Source organism: Ruditapes philippinarum, unplaced genomic scaffold, assembly GCF_026571515.1.
Source record: "Ruditapes philippinarum isolate M1 unplaced genomic scaffold, ASM2657151v2 ctg1407_1_1_1_1, whole genome shotgun sequence".
Classification (NCBI taxonomy): Eukaryota; Metazoa; Mollusca; class Bivalvia; order Venerida; family Veneridae; genus Ruditapes; species Ruditapes philippinarum.
Genome location: NW_026863297.1, coordinates 396,968 through 422,890, shown reverse-complemented (window position 1 = coordinate 422,890; position 25,923 = coordinate 396,968). Strand labels below are relative to the sequence as shown.

At 31.7% G+C, this 25,923-nt stretch overlaps 1 protein-coding gene across 1 annotated transcript; it reads right to left on the bottom strand.

Annotated features, from left to right (window-relative positions):
* Positions 1-7,934: 7,934 nt before the first annotated feature.
* Positions 7,935-11,009, bottom strand: LOC132721755 (uncharacterized). The gene is made up of 2 exons (XM_060706122.1): positions 10,462-11,009; positions 7,935-10,309 (listed from the first exon to the last, which is right to left on the bottom strand). Exons 1-2 carry the CDS (start codon positions 10,800-10,802, stop codon positions 8,959-8,961), a joined length of 1,692 nt encoding a protein of 563 aa, XP_060562105.1. The 5' UTR covers positions 10,803-11,009; the 3' UTR covers positions 7,935-8,958.
* Positions 11,010-25,923: the final 14,914 nt, after the last annotated feature.

Genomic DNA, 25,923 nt, shown 5'->3' with positions numbered 1-25,923 from the left:
ACTATAGGTTAAGTTTCAAAACATGATGTTTTAAAATCATAAAGACGATAGTTTACGATTTCACTTCATAATACATGTATGTTTTAAGATTTTGGTTTGTAAATATTGAGCAAATTAAAATATATTTGTAAACATTTAAGTTATAACCACTTTAATTTGCACTTTAAGGCATTGTAAAATTGACAACATTATTTAGTGGTATACCTAAAGGACACCTCTATTCAAAATTTAAGCAAAATTTACCGTACGGATTTGGAGTTGTAGGCATTATTTTGAGTCAGAACATATACATTAAAAAGGCTTTTTAAAAGAAATACATGTATTGAAAGTCTAAAAAAATATCCGTGTAATGTCATTTAAACATGTTTTGCAATTGTTGTTTGTTTAGATGCAAATTATAACATACTAGTAATAAACTATGCATGTTAAATGCACGACTATTCTCGACACGATAGAAATATGGATGGAAATTTTGTCTACCCAACCAATTTGAACATTTTTTTTTTATCATATCATTCTAAATTTTAAAAAATTACTAAAATTACATTTAGTCAAAGGGCTTGTATCAAAGTTAAAATCTTTCTAGATGTATATTGATTCCTTCTATGAAATATGAACGGCTTTTACCGGCTAGTTTGTAATATATAAAGCATTGAAAATGTTATAATTGTAATTTGCTCTTAGATTTTTTAGCATTAATTAGGCAATGAATATCTGTAAAAAAATTACAAAATGTATAATAATGGAAAACGAGCATATTTTTTCATCTTAATATAGCTAGAAAAAATACAAAAATACTGTCAAAGGAAAAAATGAAGAAAAAAAAGTTGGCTCCTATGGGATTCGAACCCACAACCCTCTGATTTCATGCAACTAATGTAAATACTCTTGAAATTGAGGTAATACATTAGAATGGTCATACCTTAACGGGTCATTTCTTAAACAGTCTTTGCATGTATTTTTTTACGAAAAGCGTACATGTAGTGGGAATCTTCCTTAAGTTATTTAAAAAATCAAATCTAAACACATTTATTGTACAAGTTAATGGTCCTTTTAAAGATTTCCAACTCAGCAGCCTGTAAATATTAATTTGTAAAGTTTTTACATCACAATATGTGTATGTGAAATTTTGTTACTTTTTACGTAAAATACTTGCAGTATTTCTTTTTTGTTTTTGGCATACGTTATACGAGATTAACTGCACTATATGAATGAACTTCTGGTTGTATCTCTTCTATCAAGCCCTGGTTACAAAACGGCTGCCCGACTAAGAATAGAACATCGGTCTCCAGCGTGACTGGCAGGGACACTTTCCACTATGCCAAATGTCACAGGGGGAGAAAGATATGCAGCCATACCGGGGATTCGAACCCGGAACCCTTACAGGGCTAGCTCTGTCCCGACCGAGATTGCACATCATCTATTGAATAGATTCGTACCATGACATATAAGTTATACGTGTAATTTCAAGTATGTGTAATTGGATTCAAACGTCTTATTAATTCGCAACAAATAGCAACCATACTTTATAGGATGTATTATGGTATTTAAAAGGAATATATATGAATAGTTATTGATCATTGTAATAAATGCTGACTTATTTTCTCGTGTTTTTTTTTTTTTTTTTTTTTTGTTTTTTTTTTTCATTTTGCCTTATTACTTTTCACTTATAATTTATCACTTTTTACTTATGACTTTTATCTTTTGACTTATATCTTTTGCCATTTGCTGTTACTCTTTGCCTTGGTATAAACATTAGTTTTACTTGATTTTAGATTAATGCACTTGATTTTAGATTAATGCACTTGATTTTAGATTAATGCAAAATGAGCAAATTTGTGATACAATCACCAAACGCAAGGGAGCACATCAGCCGAGAGTGGTGTTGAAGTCATATGATGTTTACAAGAACATTTAGCCACCAGCCTAATTTTTGCATTACAATTATTGCATTCATATGTTTTTATCATAGTTGATCGTTTTTACGTGAAGAATCAACATCAATTGTTAATGTGAAATCATATGTATAGAAGTTTTTAATTCGGGACATTCATTTATAAGTGCCGTCTGCAGCTTTAAGTATTAAAGTGAATAAACTATTCTTGATAAATAACGATTTTTTATTCAGATTAAACAGTTCTTAGCTACCTTCTAATGTGTAGCTTTATTACAATTTTTTATTAACATTTTACATCTTGAGACGGTTTACTGGTACGCTATTTTTCCGTGTTGACTATTAAAGAGGGTACAAGCGTTAGGCATTATAATATATTAAAATAAAGGAGATACATGTACAGAATATTATGTAGTAGAATCTTTTTAAGGCTTTGTATTTTGCTACAAGCAGCAGTGGAAAATTGATATCTTGCGAGACCGAAGGTCGAGTGAGATATCAATTTTCCAATGTTGCAAGTAGAAAAATGCATAGCCTCAGAAAGCTACCACAACATAATTTTACTTTTATTATATACCTTTATATTTTTAGTAAAAATGATTTTCATTAAACTGCACTTCCATAAGAAATTTCAGATAATAAAAAATGATTTATGACTGACGGATGAATACGTAATTTATGCAAAACCGCAACGCATCTTATAATTTTGGTTCCCGTTTCCTAATGCTACGTAAGACACAGCTAAGATCGGAACCAATGTCAAAAATAATCCTGCATTTCCATATATGGTTCCGTATTTGTCATTAACATTATACGGAATTTTCTATTGGAAGAAAATTTAGAGGTTTATAATCAAATTTAGAAAACGGTTTTGACACAAATATGACTTGAAAACTTTTGATGATTTCTACTTCAAACTTGTACTTATTTACATTATCATATTAAATCTGGTCCTGAATGATACAGAGACATTTTCCTCATTTGTTGACAATTTATTATTGTGTTATTGTAACTTTGTTAAAACCGAAATAAACTTGCAATTTCCCATCGGAATAAACAGTATTTAAATGTTACAAAGAATTTATTTATCTATGTAGAGATAGTGTTCTATTAAAATTATAAGTAAGAGGTTGAAATGAGCAAAGTAGAAATAGAATAGCAATCACTATAGCATTAAACTGTGTGGAACCAGCCAACTCCCTCAACAGACTACCTAAATATACCTCTACCGAGAGACCACACAGACCGTGACAGGTTGGCATAGCTATCAATAATTGTTTGGAATAAATGCTTTTAAACAGATAACAACAAACATTTTTTTATTCTACAACAGTGCTTTATTTTGTTTAACAAAATTGTTGTCTTATAAGAAAACAAATGTTTAACATAGGCAAAACAAACTGAATTTGAGCTTCATTATATTTAATTTAAAAACAGAGATAAGAATTACAGAGGTAAGCATTTTTTTTCTAAAATAGCACACATGCCTTACTTAAAAGCTAACACTAAGGAACAGCTAAAAATAAACACTGCCATCAACAAAAACATCAAGTATTTACGTCACAGACGACATATATACATTCAATATTTCTACAAAACAACACGTCGTTGATACGTTACTGATGAAAAACTAAGAAAATCATGAGTGATACAATGCACTCTGTCTCGCCGAGATATATCTGCCAGTAAACTGATGCCTCCAACAGTTTTTGAGATAATTATGAGTTTAACAAAATCTAAGTATGAAAAAAAAAATAATAAAAAAATCAACAATAAAGGGGACTTTCTAAAATGTAGCTATGATAGCAATAGTATGTTTCTTTCTGCCTCGCCAGCTATATGAACATGCAAAGTTTGATTTCGATACCTTTCTTTTAAGTTTTAAAATTTACAATGGGCAAATACTGAAAATTATGAAAGCCAGAATTATGAATTCATGATTGTTCACACTTTTCTCTGTCTCACCATGACCTGTATATCGATTACAAGTTTTGTACAAGATTGGAGGTATGGACAGTATAAAATAAACGTGGTGGGACACGACATTGCGTGTTTCCAATAAAGCGTCCACAATAAGTGGCGGGGTTAAGTGCCTTTCCTTGTTGATCTTGTTTATCATATTTTAAAACTTGAAAATTATCGAGCGTCTGAAACAAGTGTGAAAAGGTAACGCTCGTATTCCAAAAATGTCTTAATATTTCCATAGACAATAACGAAGAAAACCAAACCACTAGTGTTTGGACATTTTGCATTTGCTAAACGGTATTGATTTCCACTCGGAACGAACGCTGTTTTGCCATGAAACCTCTTAGTCTTCTAAACTGGCTCCGAAAACTTGACAAATATGTATTGCTGATGCTCTTGCAACTGCTTTGTAGTTGAAACCATTCGACAGCACGTCCTAAATTCCTACAGGTAGCTTTACTAGAATTTAAACTGAAAACATTAAAAGTATGTGTTATCTCAATTGAAATGAAATACATATATATATACAAAATGAAATACAAAAAATCCCTTAATACATAACTGTATACAAAAGTTTATATACAAATAACATATACTTTGTACGTGGTATGTGACCTAAGTTATTGATACTGAAAAAGTGAATAAAGTTTAAATATTATATCATAACTGGTTTATGGGACCAAATATCATAAACCATCTGACAAAACATTTTAGCTTTAAAAATGGGCATAAGTATGTCAAATTGTGCGCCAATCATACGAAACTTGGTCATTGATCTTAGATGTCAACATTTAATATGTGTTCTAACTTTCAAAGGAATCGCTAAAATAGTGTTTGAGAAACCATTTTTCATGAAAATTCTAAACCATGAATTAAAAATCGAAAAATAGGTATAATTTGATAACAATGCAATTCAGAGATTTCTAACTTAGAGCGTGTTCTTAACAAGTGTGTGAAAGTTTAAGCTGTATGATTTATTGTTTTTGAAATACCATGTTTCATGAAACTTCTTAACCACAAATTTCTTTGTCAAAATAAGGCCTATAATTTGGTCTATATTAGATGGACGAAGAATGAACTACGGGTGAAAACCGATTGTAACTGCAGCAAACAACAATGCGAGACTGGTTTGGATTTAAAACTGGAACCCATATACGTTAACAAATATTTTTTTCTTCTTTGTTTAAGTACATTTGTGTCTTGCATTTATAAGTATTTCTTATACAAACTCTGTTACATATATCATAACATTTGTTCATACTGGTTAACAATACTTCTCGGCTAATTGTAACTTGTAACACTTTACACTATACAGAATATGATTTGACTATAAATTGTATGTTTACAATTTTATGTTAAATAAAATTTATATTATGTTATGTTATGTTATGTTATATAAAAATTAAAGCGTTTGATTCATACGCTGTATGTCAATTTGAGATTATATATCCCTGTTCCGGAAATCAAAATAAAAAATGGATACCCAATGCAATGCAATGCAAGCAAAGTATTTTCTTTTCTTAATCATTTTAAAAGTCGTATATAAGAATAATATTCTGTTCTCCAGGAAACTTAGGTAAATGAACTTACCTCGACTGAATCGTTGTCATATTCTACCATATTTTCCTTAGAAATTATGATTATAATGGCAAGCACGTGGGAAATAAAAAAATCCATAAGTCAAAAATCAAAAGTCATAAATCAAAAGTCATAAATCAAAAGTCATAAGAAAATAGTAAAATAAATCTATAAGTCGAAACTCAAAAGTGACCCTCCAAGGCTTCCATAAAATTGCGATGGAGCTTAAAATCTCGGGAAGAAATTAATTTACTAAAGGGTATACATTAGATCATTTTATTTATGCGCACCATATGGAGCATAAAATCGTTCTAGACACTATGTTCTAAATATACAGGTATTTTAATGAATTGATTTTACTAGTTCGTAAAATCACCATTATCATGGGACAAAAACAAATCTTATAAAATGACCATTATCATGGGACAAAAAAAAATAGTTTGTAAATATTCTTTCTCTATGGAAGTGTCGATGGACATGTTCATGGAAACCGACCACAAAGACCAATCTGTTCGTAATCATTTTGAAAACAGCTGGGTTTTTCTCCAACATATAGATTATCTTGCCTTACCCGCGAAATAGTTAGCAATGGCCCAGCTCATGCTTGTTAAATCATTTTTATGTCGGCTGTTACAGATTCTGTTTCTTCTTAGCGTTACTCTACTACTAAGAGACTTTAACTAAAATTTAACTAACCGTTAAAACCTGATAAAAATGTAACAATTCATTATTTCCCGATGACTTTTGATCAAAATTTGATGTTGGTCAATTCTGAACGTTTAAAATCACCCAGGTTCAGTTCTCAACATGAGAATACGGCATATGGCAATATGACCTATGGGGTCAATGTTCAACGGGGTTAAATTTAATGGTACACCGGCATCAGAATTGCAAGTAGCATGTATGAAAAACTGAAGTCTCTGCATCTATTAGCTCCAGCAGGTGAGATGGTTTTGACACCTTATGTTGCCGCGATGTTTCTGAAACCTGAGGTTTAAATCACCTTTCCTGTTTCGGTGCCAAGTGAAATAGATTTTATTGGTGGGCCAAAACCAAATTCACAAACAAACATTGTCATCAATTGTCATTTAAAATTTTAAAATGCTGCCATTCATTGAAATTATATTATATAAGAAGTTGATGACATCGAGACATTTCATATTAAAAATATGAGCTATTATGTAAATAACACATGGCTGTCGGATTGATAGAGGATATTGTCAACCCGAAAAATGGTATGCAGCCGAGGGGTAATATGCCAGTTAAAGTGTTGGCACTATCCTCTTTCACCCCGACAGCCATGTGTTATTGATTTTATCATACCGAAAGACTTCAACTTCGACATTTATTCATTACTGAACAGATGAAAACAATACGGTGGCAAATTGTCTTTTGCTACGATCATGATTAACAAACGCTTAATATTCTCTAAAATTAGAAAGAATAGTCAGTTTCAGTTTTTATTAATCCAAGGCATATACTATGCAACTGGTTATTACAAACAAACGTACAGAAACATTACAGTCAAAAATCAACTAATATCACAATAAAAGAATACAATTATGACTAGCTAAATAAACAAAAAGGAGATCATATTGTTCATTTCAACTTTTGAATGCAATACTTCATGTTTTTACATTGTAACAATTGGGAATGGAGAATGAGAAGTATTAATTATCTACATTTCATCATAAAATTTTTACATAACAAAGATAGTTTTAGTAGAATTTTTTATCACAACTATTCATTAATCTATCAAGTTTAGAAATATGGGATGAATATAAAAAACTGGGAAGAAGATATTTACGTCTTACGTCATTAAAGTACGAACATTCAAATAAATGATCAATTGCCAACTGTCTGCCTTTTTCAATTGGTAAGTGATTCATTGTTATAAATTTACAGAAATATTTGCCTATTGGAATGGAAGTACATCGAGATAATTTTCAAATCAATGAGTATTTTATATGTACTATACACTAAGCACTAAGAAGATGTATCAATAGTTCTATATATGCCCATCTGAAAAGAATTGATCATGTAGTCAAAGCTTCACAATACTTTCAAAGTGATGAATATTATTATCTGCTTTGTGTAGATGAAAATATTCTGACATACCAAGATTACTAAGCGTTTTGTTCACAAATGTTTTCCATTTACTTTGAGGTCAAAGACAACATTGTTTTATACAGAGGTTTACATATCTTATTTTCCTTAGCATTATTAATTTTACTTCAGAAACACAAAACTCTTTCTTTCACTTGCAAGACTAATGGAAATATGCCAAACTTCACTTCCATAAAGAAGGATAGGTTCAACCATAGAGTTAAATAAATGCAGCTGCAAAGAAATCGGTAGACAAAATTTACGGGACTTTTGGATCACATAAAACATTGCTCATCTAGCGTTATCAACAAGATTTTTTATTTAAAAAAGTTACCATTATAATTAAAAAGTAATCCAAGGTACCTACTTAATCAAAATTGTTACTATTATAATTAAAATCAAAATCATCCTTAAGTTTTGACTTACTAAAACACTATTTTTAGTCTTAGCTTCATTTACAACAAGATTCCATATATTAAAGTAATCACTCATAGCATTTAAGGCGTTTTGCAAATCAGTTTTCCTTTCTTCTCAGAGTACTGTTTCATCAGCATATTACAAAAGAAACAATTAAAAATCAACATAAATAACAAATTCACTAAAACATTCACGAGTCGAAGAGATTAATTTGTACAATAATTAATAATTACGGTGGTATGTTACATTCGGTGTTATCTCCCTTACACCCAAAAAACATACCCAAAAACATATTGTAGTCTAGTTAAACTTAAAATGAGTTATGCAAGAGTTATTTGCCCCAGGGTGATATAAGAACTATTCCCTGGTGAATATATCCTAAAAGGGTGATATTCAGCACACATAATAGGTCTATGGGAGTTTTACATTGAAGGATATATTGAGCTTTAATAAAATGAAATATATTCAAATATTATTTAAACAAGCAACATTGCGGGATAAAATCAATTTACAGGTGCAAAGACTTAGTAAAACTCTTTAAGTACAAACGACCAGGTACGAGCTAACAAGCCTTGCTATTTGCTATTAACAATCATTTGTATATTGATATTTATATTGTTAAAAAGGATATATATGTCACCGACATCCTGTTTTTCATGTAAGCAGTATGAAAAGGTAACTGAAAATTTATATGTTTAAATGATACACTTATTTAACACATAAACACCATCTCATTTACACAACATACAATTTAAATTGAAACAGTTTTTTGTTTATTAAATAACAATGCTACAATATAATGTACACGATACATTAAATAATGTCACAACAACATTCTTGTATATTCACAATGAGTTATAACACCATTAAATCTTTTTTAGTGATTTTGTTTACCTTTTCAAATATTATGTTTAAATATCATTTTATTTTACATAATGATGTATTCTTAGATTATTTAACTTTTATTGATTGTGTTTTTTCTACATTTACTTAACATATTAGATATCATACACTTCAATGTTGTCCTCCCACACTCTACTTATATACATATTTGACATTTGTTGATTACAGCAGACTGAAAGTATCCCCCCTTTTCCACTATCATCTTTTATAACCTCTCCTATCAGCTCACCATCACATGTAAACTGTAAAACATTATTAAATGCTGATCCAGGGGCCAGTACACTACCTACTTCAGTTAGATAGCAACAGTTAGCCCCTTTTATTTGTTCATCATTAAATGATGTAATAACCTGGCCATTGCTGTCCATTACTATCAGTCCATTAAAATGGTCAGCAACATAAATCCTTGTAGCATCCTTATTGACAGCAAGACTGCATATGTTACTGAGCATTTCATGTCCTGATTGATTCTTACTGAACTGATTAAGCTTCCTACCAGACAATGTGTACATATATACTGATGTCTGACTGTCTGAAATATATAAATTACTGTTTGCATATGCAAGACCATAACATTCAAAATCAGTGTTAAACTTGTGTGTTGTTTTCATTTCTCTTTCTAGAGAAATGAGATGAACTTCCTTTTTTGATGGCACAGTTACTGCCACATGTGTTTTACCGATTATACATACTTGATATGGATCTTCAGGAAGGTCAAAAGTGTCTGTGACAGAATACGTACAACTGTGTAACCGTTTAAGCTTCCCGTTGTTGAAATCAGCTAGAATTATTGTTCCATCTTCCATACAGCAGGCACTGCTGATATTACAACTATTTTTATCAGTACTAACTTTTACATTATATGATTGTTCTCCTTTTTTCTGTAATATATTGTCAGCATTCATTGTAGGTTTCACTGTAAGTACTCCTAGGGTTTGTTCATGTAGTAGCTGTATAAGAATTGCGCTATCAGGTTGAAACTCTACGTCTTCTACAGTACTTCTTAATTTTCCATTTTCTATATATATGTCGGCAACATTTGCAGCATCCTCCGCCATCTTAACATAAACAAAAACTTCAGATGGATTTGTGCTTGTAGACGCTAACTTATCATTAGCTGATGTAATCATGGACTTGATTGCTTGTATCTTAGTGAGACCATCTTCTATATTGTCCTCCAGACATTTGACTTTATCTTCTATCTCATCTATAGAACTTTTCTCAAGCTTGTCCAGATGGTCATTGATTTCTTGACGGAATTTTCTGATATCAGCCATTATTTGTGCTTTCCTCTTAAACAGCCTTTGTTTATCATGTTTAAATATATCAGCTTGTTCTTCAAGGGTCTTGGCTATTTCCTTGAGTTTTGTTTGAATGTCTCTGGATGCAACTTGGTAAGTAGTATTTTGGATATATTCTGGTATGTAGAATGTATCCTTGCATAATCTGAAAAATAAATTGAGAATGATTATGTATATGATGCTATGACATGATTGTGGAAATGACATGTTATTCTCTGTAGCATATCAGTATTTCAGATAGAATATTATGTAGTCTTAAACATTCCGTTAAAAAATGTGTAATATATTAAATTTTACCTGTGATCAACAGCTATACATGTAGAACAGCCAACATTATCATGGTTCTGACAGTACATATCAATGTGTTTATGACTGTGTCTGCCCCATCTCTCTGTTGGTCCCCTCGGCAGACCCTTGCTGGCTCCTGACCTAACTTGAGATATATCCAACACATTGTGACCAGCTAGTACAGGTACTTCACTATGAACTTGAACACACGTTATACAAAAATAATCTTCACAGTCTACACAGAATTTTTCACCTTCAGTGTGTTTTCCTTTATTTTTACACATTGAACATAGTACATCGAATATTTCATCTGAAAGAATATCGGTATCTATTTCTCTACCAGTAGCCATTTTGTTGGAATTTTGTTCCAATGTGTTATCTGAATTGATTTATTCACTGATAAAGCTGCCACAGTCTTTTTAAACATATTAAATGACGGCAAACCTTAATAACAGTTCTCACATATTTCTTTTTTTCTTTTGTTTCATGTATCATTATCATCTCTAATGTACTAAGGTTGAAACTTGCCAATGAAAAAAAAATAGTCCCTTTCATTGTACAGATGTATCTTAATCTGTTAATATGTTGATAAAAAACCACATCTAATTGTAACATCTAATTGAAAAACAGTTGATAAAAAACCACATCTCATTGTACAGAGTGTTAAGTGTTAACATAGGCTTGGTTTATTATTATGCTTTTCATAAAACAATTAACCTTAAGAACTTTAAGAAATCAAAGTGCTGAAAGGACTGGATGCGACGGACATGAAAATGAAATAGCATAAATGCTGTCAAAAAAGGTCAACATCATGTTGCACCAAGAAATTTCTTTTTTTACAAAGAGGAGTAAAATTCCATGCCTGAGTTTTTGGGGCTTAGATAAGGACCTCCAATTATTATCCCAAAACATAAATAAGGTTTCGTGTGAATAATTTCTGTTTTCTTTCGAAAACTGATGTTATATGTTTATGTTTTAAATGAATACCATCTGTATATACATGTCGTTCTAGACTGATTTGCACCAAGAATTTTCTAACCTCCAAAAAGGTTATTAGACTATTACTCTGGTAAATCTATGTTAGATTCCTGGGGTTCCATAGAGTAATCCCGAAGACTTATGCATTTGTGTATCTGTGCATCTGAAATTGGTGTTACATACTTAAACTGAAATGACTCTACCTAGGTAATTTGGCGTTACATGACATAATTTTTTGATTGTTGTTCCATTAGATGTAGTTATATATGCAAAATTACAGATCATGCTCCTCTGTTTTCCCAGAATATTTTTTCTAATTTTGGGAAATGACAACGCCATTCACTGTAATCAGGAGCACAAGAAAGTATGATTTCAATCTATTTCTGAAGATATTTCTTAATGATCATTTGCTTATATTTCTGTTTTATGTGCCCCAGCTTGTCTATGGAAGAAATTCATTTTTTCAGGCTTTTGGTCCTCAGTGGAGTCCCTTTAACTAAGAATTTTCCTTGCTCACAGTGAGTAATGATCAGTCAAAATCAATGTCCGAGTAATGGTCCTTGGATAGTTACCTCTATTTATGGTCACGAAAACATGCATATAGATTAATGTAAAAACCTTCAGTTCACAAACGGCCATAATTCAGTAAAACCCAACTCGAATTTTGGATAAATTTTGTTTTGAAAGTGACATCCAATTATGATCCCGAAGACATGTATTTAGATTCAAATGAATACCTTCAGTACACATGATCATGAATCTTCAATAATATTACATGAGGAAAGGTAAACAAGAATAATTTTGTTCAAAATGGTTCATAATTCTGTCAAAAACGATGTTAGAGTTATAGGCTTTGCATCTCCTATTACGGACTATCTCAAAAAGTATTTGTTTTGTTACAAGCAAATTTTAGTGGTTCATGAAATTCAATGCTTTACAAGCTGTGCGGTGCCCCAAATCTTTAAAGTGGTGTGCCAACGCGGACAGTGACAACAAGTGACAGTGACAACAAGATAAGAAAGATAGCACCACTAGTCTTCGATTAGTTGAGCTAAAAGTTTATTAGGCTCCAGTCTTTTTGTATACAAGTGACATAAAACCTTGCAAAATTCTTAATATTATTTGTTCATTTTTTATCACACATAAATTATTTTATTAGAAAGACATATTTACCTCAAGAATCAGAGGCATTTAAAATGAAATGCATATTCATTTTTTTATCACACATAAATTATTTTATTTGAAAGACATATTTTCCTCAAGAATCAGGGGCATTTAAAATGCATGTGGTGGAATAGTGCACACATATTTATCACTCGAATAGACTTATTCTGTTATTACAGGGTCGGGCCATAAAATTTCGTCGGAGGGCTTATGTTTTAAACAAATGTGGAGTTTGGGTTCCCCCAGAAAAAGATTGAAATTTACATGTTAATTGGTGGCTTTTGGTGCATTTTAGATGCACATTTTGAAACTGAAGTGTTTATATAATTTTCACAGAAATTACATGATATTTTTGCAAAAGTGAAAGAAAAAAGCTTAATCTATTTAAAAACTATGATTTAAAAAAAAAATTCAAGAGGGTAAGATGCCCCTAAATGGTTCTGATATAGGCAGAAAAAAAACTGATAATGTATAACATAAACCCTTTAAAAGCGATACGTAAGAAACGCGATCAGAAAATACAAAAATAGTGATTCTACGCGAAGGAATGTTATTTTGAAAATAATTTCAGTCACAACTAAATGATATTTTAGGCCATGCTTTCCTTTTGTTTTTTTCTGGCAAATTTGCTCTATATTGAGAAGTATTACTCCGATTTAATGTGTTGTTTACCGTTCTACTTGTTTGCTTCGTGAAAACTGTGTTTATTTGTACTTCGGATGGGACGAAGAAGGACAAGGATGTGTAATTAATACGATGTTTTCGTGTACATATCATATTCATGTGTTTATTTTATCAGTCAGATAACTAACTGTTTTTGCAATCAAACTGGAACATAAACGTTTTCAACATATTCCGACGTTATGAGTGTGCTTTATATAATTAAATCTTGTACTATTTGTTAGGATCTTATTCGGTTAATGCCACTTTTCGAATGTAGATCTAGACGTCGAAATCCCATTTGTAGATGACATAGCTCTGAACGCGCCTCAGGGCGCGTCAATCGCAAAAAAGACCTTAAATAAAATTATAAAACGAGAAATGAAAAGCATTAATGATTTATTATTAATGATCATGAATGATCTCTTCATGTCTAAAATATGCCAAACTAATGGTACACTGTTTCGTGAATAACTTTTGCTATTAATTCACTTGAGTAGAAAATATTCAAAGTTAAGCATGCTTTTGACATTTCTATCACACAAAATCGGCAATGTAATGTTTCACCTCAAGATAATACAATGTTCTGTGAGACAAAGTTATAAAACAAGAGAGGCGTGGCAATATACGTTTTAGTGCAAATTTGTTTTACGTAAAAAAAATTTTTTAAGTAATTAAAAAAATAAACTAAAGAGCGGACCCATTTATTTCATTTGTCCGGAAGATGTTTTATTTCAATTATCAATATTATAGTAAGTAATATATGTCTCCGAATTCATATATGCCAAAGAACTATGTCCCTGTCATATGAAGAGTGAGAATGGTTTCGTGGTACTCCCTAAATACGCGAGTAAAACAATTATTTCCTTATCAAAGTCGTCAAACTGTAAGTATCCTTAACAGTGATAAGACCAAATAAATTCTTTACACTAAATATAGTATTGATATAAAACAAGACACAAGTAGGAATATTGCTTAATATTGGTAGCATATATTGACAATTCATTTCAAAATCAAGATGTTTGTGCTAATATATCGTCTGACGTATGTAATACGTCCGTCGCTATCATGGAATAAAACCTTCGTCGAATTGTAAAATCAGCTCTGCATACGCTAAGAATAAAGAACATCGAAGAATCAGAAAATGACGAAAGCCACATCTATCTCTTAAATAGCATCGGATGAAGAAAAACTGAAACGAAAAACTTATTAAAACATTACCAAATCCAATGAATCTATAACAAAATTTGTCAGTTATGAGCTGTTCTAATTAAGATAAATTGGGTGGGTGGGAGCAAATACCAGAAAGATAGGTTACGCTACCAAATGTAAAGCTTTTAATGGCCTAAAACACGCCGAGTTGTGATTTATACTCAGCACGAGAACACGGGCATTTTCCTGCCAATATTCATGCGCTATATGAATATGCAAAACATAAGCAGACGACATTTTGCCAACTTTAAAACGGAAATAATTATATATAAAAAAGCTTGTGGTTTCGGTACAAAATAATATCTATTGTATAATTGGCACGTCAATTAATACGTGATTAATCACACATTTTCATTCAATTAAAGACAAGTTATTGAAAATGTTAACCTTTCTATTATCTATAATTAATCTCTTGAGTAAAATAACTATAATTACATAAAAGCATAAGATGGTTTAAAAAATCTCAGTAAACAAACAACATCATAAAAAATATATGCGTATAATATACGAAAGTAAAACTTGAAAAAAAGAATAATGATTTAAAAAGTACACAAATATATACACATTAAGTGAAGCCTGTAAAATATGAAAACATTTTTTATCATCTATGTTTAACTATATTCGCAAATGGTAAAAGTTGATAAAAGAAGAAACAATGCTTTTACTCGGTATAAAATGAACATAACATGTATATACACAGAAAAATAAAATCTGTAAGAGAAAGAATTAACAACGTATTGTATAACCTAAATTAAAGTATATACATAAAAACAAGACATACAAACATAACATATAAAAATATTAATCCACAATGAGAAAAATCGGTACAATGATTCTGTACGTAATAAACAACACATCTTTTTAAATTACTTTATTCATCTCTATATAAACAATTGACACATGCATAGTTTAAAGACAACACACCATGCATGTTGTCTATGTAATAAACAACAGTCTGTTTTATTCAATATTAATGACTCAATATAAAACTTAAAAATCGTCCTCATAAATCCGTTGGATCCTATTCCTGAAAAGTGGCTGCATAGTCTCAGTATTTGGGATCAAAGTAGTCACCTCATCATCTTCGTACTTGTCCCAGGCGACGAAAAAGGCTCCATGGATGCACGATGAAGTCTTGTCAACTGAGACAAATTTAAAGATCCACAACATTTGCCTCCCTCTTCAGTAAAGGTAGTAACATGTATAATCCCAAGTCCGCACGTCTTGCTTCTCCGTCATCCTGTAATGAATAATGTTGGAAGAAATGTATAGTTTTAAAGTTCATTTAGTAAACTTAATTACAACGTCAATAATTTCAAAAAAATAATTTTCCTGGTTAATTTGATTTCCCGTATATGATGTATAATATGTGAAAGAAAACATCAATATTTTTTTTTAATTAAAAATATATCAACACTTCACAAATAGACATTTACTTATATATTAATCTATTGTATCAAAATTGTTTTAGGATCTTACCTTCAACGTCATTGTTGATCAGAACCGTTTCAGGAAATGCACTCAAGTGAATTGGCTACAACAAATATCGTTGATCCATGTCCTCACCACACGCACTTCATCACGGCCACTATTGGACCATCAACCTCAATAGCCTGGTCCATCAGCTGTCGGAGTGAAAACTAGCAATTCTACCAACAATCGATGAGACCAACCATTGGATAAACTTTCTGCAACTTATTATATTGGTATTTCTTCCTTTGACCATATATTTTGTTGTTATTTACAATAAAACAGATGTAATAAATACACTTACTTATTTTTAATGAGTTAGTGTGACCATGACCTGGGGAAACCTAAACCTGTGCTCTGCACATCATCTCAGTAACATGAATATTTGTGCCAAATACATTTAATTTCCTATCCCCGGTTTAAAAGATACAGGGCGTATACACAATTTTGAAATTGATACAGTATGACTAAGTGTGACCTTGACCATGATCAGATGGATGTCGATCAAACTTGCATTCTGCATATCGCCTCATAATGGTTAACAATTCTGCCGAGAAGTTTTAGTTTCCTTCGGCTGATTCAAAAGATACAAACCAGGGTGGGCCACTTCTGATCTCAGGAAGCCCAAACCTGTGTTCTGCACACTGTCAAATTATAAGTAATATTCTGCCAAAATATATAATTTCCTTCTATCGGTTCTAAAGATATAGAGTGGACACACAATTTTGAAACCCATTCAGAATGACTATGTGTGACCTTGACCTGAGAAAGGTCAAGCCTGCCCTCTGCACAAACTCTTAATATGGTGAAAATTTCTACAAAGAAATTTTAATTTTATTCCACCAGTTCAAAAGATACAGACCGGACACAAAAGTGCGAACAGGCGAACGAACTACCAACGACAAGGTGCATAACAATATACGCTGTTTTTTTTCTGGAGTATAAAAAATGAAAAACATGTACAAGAAATAAGACGTAATTATTTTAATTTTACAGGTAAGAAAGAAAGACCAGATTAAAACAGAAACATAGTTAAAAAATATCAGAGTTTTTCATTAAGCATTCCGATACACTGCTTCAGATAATAATTTTGTATATCATATTTCTTGGTGTAGGAAGATGAGATTATTTTTTAAGTCACCCTGATACGGTTTTGGTAACATTGTAGCTTTCCAGCTATACAGTTACGCTTTAAGATTAAGGTTATATTATGGGCTTAAAGCTAAAAGGTTATGGTTAAATTATAGCTTTACAGCTATATGTGTAAGGTAGTTTATTTTATTTTCAATTATGAAATTGGATACAGACCCAGATACTGATGATGTAACATTTATGTTTCGCAAAACTGATGTTATAGAAAATTCTTGCTGTAAGACGCATAGGTTAAACTAACAGTTGATGTGGGCATATGTTTTTTATGGTTAATTAACCCAACGAGTCAATTGTTTGATTATAGGGTAAACAATCTCTCCCATTTTTAACTCTCCAGGTAGCATCTTTAATTTATTACAGTCATCACAGCTGAAGTGAGCATTTGGTACTTTATAACCCATGCTGCTTGCAACACTGAAAAAATACCTCATTACAGTTAAGTGATATAAGATTTACTCCGAGTGCTTACTTCAAAAATGAAAAAAGGAAGGTGTATTTTCCCATTTTAACATAAGTTGGGGTTTATTTTGTTGCATTTTTACAAAACAAAATATATTTTTTTATTAATTAGATCTATTACTTATTATTTAATTTAACATGGTGGTTTATTAAAAAAGGCAATGTACAAAATAATTTTTGGATTTCCTTAATATGATATTAATGTCTTGCATTGATAGATTGATTAGACTTGATTAATTCACCTGAGTGCCATTGCATATTCTAACTGCCTGACTATACTTTAAACTGTTGGTTGCTTTTAAACATAATAGACCTGCTTAAAAAAATCTACACAGACATTTCTTTTACTTTGAATTATAATTTTTAGGGAATCATGACCATCCATGGATAAATTACTTTACTTTTACCCTGTTAAAACCAAAAGTCATCAGCCTTTGAAATACCTTTGAAGCCAGGCTGGCATGCACTTCCATGCCATCTATACTGTTGGTGGACTAACTGATTTTTAAAAATTTCACCGCCATTTGACGGTATACCGGTACTTGATATAATTATGATAAAATACTGGGAATATTTAATTTTCAAATATTTTGTTTGTTTTAACTCTTAGTGCGAAGAGAATTGTGACACATGACAAATTACTTTCATCATATCATAAAATGATTATTCAATTGTATTAACTGCACTTTGAGTGCAATATTCTCCAAATTTGAAGAGCTTTAATTGGGTATAATTGTTATATGTCCATGATCAATATGCTGTAAATTCCATCTCTCTTTTAGTCAAATTATTGTATATTTATTGCCAGTTTATTGTATTTATATTGCCAGTTTATTGTCAGATTATCTAACCTTTCTCATGGAGTTAAGTTAACATTGTAAGATTATTTTAGTGTTTGAGGTTTTTATCTTTTTGTGAATAATAGTGAACCTCCTTTTTCTTAAGAAAATTCAGGATTTGGAGAAAAAATGCATGGTTATTTCTTTTGAACTTTTTTAATCTTTATGCTTATTGGCTTGTTCTGTTTTTCATTTGTAATTGTTTATAAAATGTATTTTTTGTATTAAAACTATAAAATTTAGCAGTATAGAGTCTGGCCGGAATACAGCATAGGAATTACTGGCAGGACAAGTTCTAACTGCATTACCAACTTGATGATTTTATGAAGAAAAAAAACCTGATTTCAGTTTTATAAAGTTGGCTGTTCATTTGTTAATAAGGACATTTCATTTGTTATAAGGACATTTTTATAAGGAAATTGATATTCCATTGTGTATGTGAAATATTAACTTATTTGAAGAAACAATCAGTCTTTCAAGTGTTTTTCATTGTTCATTGTTTTAATAAGTGTTTTTAAGAAATATTTTCAGTTTGTTCCGATTGTATGATGAAATAACAATACATGTATATTGACACATATAGTTTGTGTTTACTCAAGTGATGCTAATTTCGTAGCCTTTAAAGCTGCATGCCTCCAGAAGAGCCAAAATATTTCAGAATTAAATCCAGAGACTGTCAAAACCAATACCATTAAGTTTACTTTGATAACGAGAAGAGCAAACAAATAACAATCAGTTATGTGTAAATCATTGATAATTTGATGTATGGCAATCTGCAATATACTGTTTTGATGTATCATGAAATTTAGAAATATTATGTGCTGGCTCCGTTGCTGAATGGTTAAGATCATTGACTCCAAATCACTTGCCTGTGACTGCAGTGGATTTGAATCTCGCCAGAGATATTGTTGGATTCTTTCTGCTGAAGAAGCTGTCAAAGTACCTTACAGATTTCCAGTGATTCTCTCAGATGTATACTTACCTGATATCATGCAGTCTAACGTGTCTTCGCTGCTAAGTTTATGTGTTTGATATCAAAACCACTGACATTTTCAATGAACAGTATCCAAATTAATCAGCATGTTATTATGTCTGAAGTTTTTGGGCAATAGTCTTTAATATCATTGTGCTGAAAGTGCAACAGTAACAAAAAAAACAACATAAAAACATAAAAAATAAATACATAAAATTCACCTGAAATATCCAACTTTAATTTCTTAAATAGAGTTTTTTGTCATTTAAAGTTCTTAGATCTCGATGTTTTAGTTACAGGTGAGTTTACTACAAAGTTCAAGGAGAGAGAATTAAGAGTTGATATATTCTTATGTTTATAACTGCTGGATATGCCTGTGTCGTGTTCTAAACAAATAGGAAAAGATTTATTATTAACCCTCCAAAAAACAAAGTATTAGGGGGTATACTGGGGTCAGCTGGTGGTTGGTTGGTCGGTCGGCCTAACTCATATCTTGTCCATGTATCAAAGTGGGACTTTCTTAAATTATCGATTTTCTTCATTCTCAAGAATTAAAACTGTCGTATACTGCGTTCTATTTACTTTTTTATGAATTAGGTAATTTTGCTCTGTATTCCTTGTTATTTCAATATATTTAGCGGTAAAAAATGACATCAGCCCCTGTGTCCAAAACTTGCATTTTTAATAAACAAATTTAACAGCAATTAAATACCATGACAAATATTTATTATTTATTTCCTTAAATCTTGTTTATAACAGGACGGGATTTTTACAACCTCAAGTGTCTTACATACACACCCATAACCAGAACAATTAACTTATTTTGAGTGTCTATTATATGAAACAATGGTGTCCAAGTGATTTGACTCTTACTTATCCTATTTACATTAAAGTGTTAATTTCGATTTATATATTTCAGTCTTGACATGTTAGTATGGGTAAAGAGTAATACTTGGAAAACCTCTTGACACTTGCAATGGAATAAAAATCAGAAAAATAAATGTGATTTTTGTTTTTTTTTGGAAGTGTTTCCTGGTGCAAGGACAATAAATCAGAGTTATTGAAATAGGTGAAATCAGATTTGTCAACTTATTGAAATTCTCTTTCCAATTTCATTGAAAATACGATTAAGCAAGTGTTTTGTCAGGGGTTTAATGTTACCCGACTTTATTTTGATAGATGTTTACTATAATGTCTACAGACTTGTAGGTCCCTAGATGTCTGCAGATCTATTCATAAACATTTTATTTTTATGTTTTAAATAGTTTAAATGATAATGCTAATATTTAAAATATCATAATATTATACACAGTGACAAAGTGACTTAGACTGTTACACGGACTTGATCTTGTTAATTTTTTATTGTCTCAGTTAGACAGCCATATAGATCTTTCATAATAGAATATAATGTAATACGAATGTTTTAGAAAAACAGGATTGTTTACATGTAGCTAAGATGGATGTTAAGAAACCGGATTGTTTTAAATTTCATATTGTTTTCAATCTCTTTTTTTGATATTCTTGCATTTTTTTGCAAAATGAGAAACATCTTAAGTAACTCTTGTGAATCGTCTGCCAATACCTATGAATATTAACATATTTAAAAGTTTCTTTTTATTTATATGTACATACAACGTATGTGCGCACTGATTAAAAACTGATTAAAAACTGCACAGCGCTGATTGGAAAAGCGTGCGTTATATCAAGAAATATTTGCAACACCTTTGATATCACGTTTCTCCAATTAAGTCAATTGTTCACTATTTTTGAATTGTCATGCCACGGTGCATAGTGTTTTTAAACATGGTATATAGTAAGCTTATATAAAGACCTCGCCTGAGAGTGATAATTAGCCCATGGAGATTTGAGGTCAGGGTCGCTGATACTAAAATTAGCAAATTTCCTGTCAATAACTAGAGTTGGGAATGAAATATTGTTATCAAACTTGGTACATAGGAAGTTTATGCAGAGACCTCGCTTTATATTGCTTTTTGTCACTGTTACTGGGATCCTATTGATAACAAGAATAGTAATGAGATATTATAACTAAACGACCTATGTAGCAATCTTAAGTGGAGATATCCATTGGGATTATTTTTTGTCCCCATTGAGTAAAGGTCAAGGTCCCTGATCCCGGAGGATGAAGATTATCAAGGTATATATAAGATGTATAAATAATCCCTTTACCACTGTTCAGTGTAAAGAACGTATTACAAGTTACCACCGTTAAGCCCCTGTGTGGCTGAGGAGTTGCCTTTAGGATTCATGCATCAGAATTTATCCCTGCGTGATCGCGATTTAATGGGTTTGAATAACAAGACTCAATGCATTTCTTACCTCCAGAAATTGATGTGGTTTTGATCCCTGTTGTTCCTTTAAAGTTTGTAACACCAAAGGCTAACCAAATCATTTTTCCTGTTTCGGCGCCATATGACCTTATTTGTGTTTGTAATTGTAAAACCAAACCAAAGAAACCATTTTACAGATTAAATCCTCATCTCATCACTCTTCTTAGTATGAGCATAGAAAACATATTCGAAGTATGTAAAGTTTTATAAGTCACCAATGTTCTGATTAAAGCCCATATTTAAGGGATGTATACGTTTTATGCCCCACATTTTTCTATTTTTCTAAGTTTATATATTTAAATAAAAGCAGAATGGAGTTAATGATTAATATATGCAGGGTGTAGACAATGTATTTTTCATACAGAATTATTTATATTTCGTGATATGCTGGCTTCACTGAACCGGCCGATGTGTGTGAACAACAACCGTGAGAGACAAATTTGATATCAACATCCTAAAAGTACCCAGATGCTTATGATATATGTGGCTCTGAGTAGGTTTTGCAAAGTCATTTCTCTTTAATTGATTAATAACTGCTTGCAATATAAAATCTGTCTAAACTTCATTTTTAACCTCCTTTACCCTATGAAAAAAAATGTATGATTTCAAATCATTCGCTCCTCCTTAACATGATTTTGGATTACGTTATGGCCTTCAGAAGATTTTCAACTAGCATTCGGAAGGTCAGTGGTTCAATAGAAATGCTTGGTTATGTCTGAAATAATGAAGCTATCCTGAAACTTTCTGTTTTATGCTTGTATATATTGTTGCTTACAATAAAGAAAAGTCTAAAGTTTTAAAAATTGCACAACTTTCAGGAAGCGTTTAAGACAATCAAGTGAAGTGTAATTCTCATGGTTAAGGACAAGAGAGGTTCACCACCTCAATCACTGAAGTGCATGTGATGTAAAAATGACATTTTCAGTAACTGAGTGATTAACTATCAAAACAAGAGAAAATAGAAGATGGTGGAGTAGTCAGTACCCAAGTGGGTTCCTGGGATATAATCAACAATTTCCTACAAAGAAACTTTTCCATTTTTTAATTATGCCTGAAAATGTTATGTATCTGACTGTCTGTCCGTCTGTAAGAAGTTTGTATGTCCGCTTTTTCTTTGGAACCGGTGAAATGAATTTGAAACTACTCGGCAGAAAGGTATGCAAAGCACAGGTTTGACCTTCGTCAGGTCGAGGTCACAGTCATTTTGTATGAACACAGGTTTGGGATTCCTGTGATCAAATTTCTACCACCCAAGGGATATTACTTAATTTATATAGACTTGTATAGAAAGAAATTTTACACATTTAAATTTCATTTTTCGAGACTTATATGTGTAGTGCTTAAATACGAGGGCTGTTCAATAAATAAGCGGAAAAGTGTCGCTATTTTCTTATTTTCCAAGTTAGCTGAATAAAACTTATACAGTAATAGACACAAACATATTTTGAAAATATACAGCAAATATTGCCGTTCTGGCATGAATCATATGTTAACAAACGGTCGTTATGGTAACCACATGTAATGATTACCGTTTTACAAATAGTCACTGGTTAATAATGACGTCGCATTTTAAAGTTTACCGTGCGATTTTCACCAAACTTTGCATAATTTACGCGCAATATGTTGGCTTTACGCACATGACGTCATGTTAGTGCGTGACGTCATTTAGGCGTTAAGGGGCCATATTGTTTAGTGCGTATGCGTTAAAATGGCATTGGAACAACGATCTTCAATAAAATTTTATGTTTTGAACGGGTTTTCAAAGAAAGAAACAATGTTAAGATTACAAAAAGCATATGGTGATCAGGCGATGAAGAAAACAGCAATGTACAAGTGGTATGCCCGATTTCTAGGCGGCCAACAAAGCATCCTTGACGACAAACGCAGTGGACGTCCCAACTTTACGTCAAATCACGTCGCTGTGATAAAGCAGCTGCTTGACAATGATCGTCGGATAACAATTCGCGAAATTCACGAAAGATCGGATTGTAGCATTGGCACAGTGCATCGCATTATTCACGATGAACTCAATATGAGACGCCTGTGTGCCAGGTGGATTCCTAAAATGTTGACGGACGAACAAAGAGTGGAAAGGGTGCGGTGTTGCAATCAATTTCTCAGACGCTTTCTTAGGGAAGATGAACGTTTCTTCCGACGGATAGTGACTTTTGATGAGACATGCATAAGCCTATACGAACCTGAAACGAAATCACAGTCTTCTATGTGGTAAACTCTAGGATTGCCTTCAACTAAGAAGTTTAAAGTCGGCCCATCTGCAAGGAAACAGATGTTCATCGTCTTCTTTGACGTCGACGGTGTGATACTGAGCCACGCGGTACCCCTGGGTCAGACTGTGACGGCGAAATTTACTCTGGAAACCTGTTCCCATTTGTCAAATGTCATACCGCTGAGTATTGGGACTCACTCTTACATACATCGAACCTGCTTATTATCTCATTATTTTTTTCTGAACAGTATACATATAATATAACATTGAAAAGAAAATGCAACAAAAACAATCTGATCAATTTAAATTGGTAATATAATTATTTAGGTTCCATATGATTGTCTACAATAGCGTAAAATGATGCCCGACATAAACTTTAAAAAGAAAAGTTTATCAATAATTGCAGCAGATAATCAATAAAGGTATCCAATCTTTGACCTTAAGTCATAATATTATACTTAAAAGAAAATTGGATAAAACCGACTGAACAATGCGCTAGTGACCGGTAAACTGAATTAAACCTACAGTATATCCTTATATATACTAACACGATATCGCACGCATAACACGTGCAGATACTATATACATTAAAAAAACTGACCATTACAATATTTGAATTGTATACTATATACTATACTATACTTGAACGAAACGCGTGAAAATTTTATTCTACGCGGTGCAAGGTGCAATTTCAGAGATAAATAATGGCTCCTACTTTAATTGCTTCATGTCATGGATCAACCGTTGTAAAAAGTGTGTTTCCTTTCACGGAGAGTATTTCGAGAAGGACTAGGTGCGTGTTTTGGGTGACTCTCATACATGCGTTGGGCGTGACGTTGTAACGACGTTGAGCGGTTTCACTGCGATAACCTTAGAAATACTTGAAATTGTACTATTATTTTAATCCGATTTTATTGAAATTTTGTATAGATGTTTATTATATGTTTATTTACAAAATGTAAAGAGAACGTCAATTTCTCATGAGGCAGCACTTTCCCGCGTATTTATTGAACAGCCCTCGTATATAGCATGCAGCATTGTCTTATTGAGCTTTACAGAACTGATATATTATGTATCATGTCCTTTACTTTAAAATTGGTTACAGCCCAGGGGTAACTTAATTTATTAAGACTAATATAGACTTTTTTAAGAAAAACACCTATAAGAATTATTGTGTGAAACTGCAATGGCCAGTGCCTAGAAAGTATGCATTTTGTGGATCACAAAATAACACAAAATCATTAAACATGTCCCTTAGGTCAAATTGTCAATATTGGCCCGGCCCTGAGGTCACTTAATTCATATAGTTTTGTATAGACCTTTTTACGACGCGGTTCGTTGCTATGAAAATCGACCGGAAGTAGTATTTCCCCGCACATGCCTTATCTGCATATGGCAAAAAAGCATAGTCTGACATAGAAATATAGAAGAAGTTCATAGACAATTCCGAGTTAGTTTAAGGTAAAAGGTAGAAAATTATATAAAATAGCTTTAAACAAAAGTAGCAAAAATTCTTAAATATAGCTTTGTTGCCAAGATTGCCATAAAAAGTCACGAAAAAAGAATTTTTTTAAGAATTCCCCCTTATGGTGGGCCCGCTTACGGTCACGGACCTGACATTGAGATTTTTTTAAGAAAATGTGGAATTATATTTTTTATTCAAATGGGAGTCAACTAAATTGTTGTTGAAATAGTTCATAAAAAAAGATAAAAGAAATTTATAACAATATGAAATCGAGGTTAATTAGCATTCTTCAAAATCTTTAAGGAAAGTGAAATAACACTCATTTTATCCGGTTCCTCGTAACACAGATTAATATTTTTTTAATGCAAGTCACACTATTTGTCACTTCACAAATCAATAAAAATTGATGAGATCGGTATATATAAAAGTTACTTAAATTACGATTTTCATAATTGTACGTGATTAACTAAACGCCCCTGTTGAATGATATTTATACAATATCTAGCTGGAAACAAACAACCACG

Excerpts from the sequence above, each read along its gene's own strand:
- LOC132721755 (XM_060706122.1), bottom strand. The coding sequence starts at position 10,802 with ATGGCTACTGGTAGAGAAATAGATACCGATATTCTTTCAGATGAAATA. Across the intron at positions 10,310-10,461 it reads TGTATAGCTGTTGATCACAG|ATTATGCAAGGATACATTCT; the intron begins GTAAAATTTAAT and ends TTTATTTTTCAG.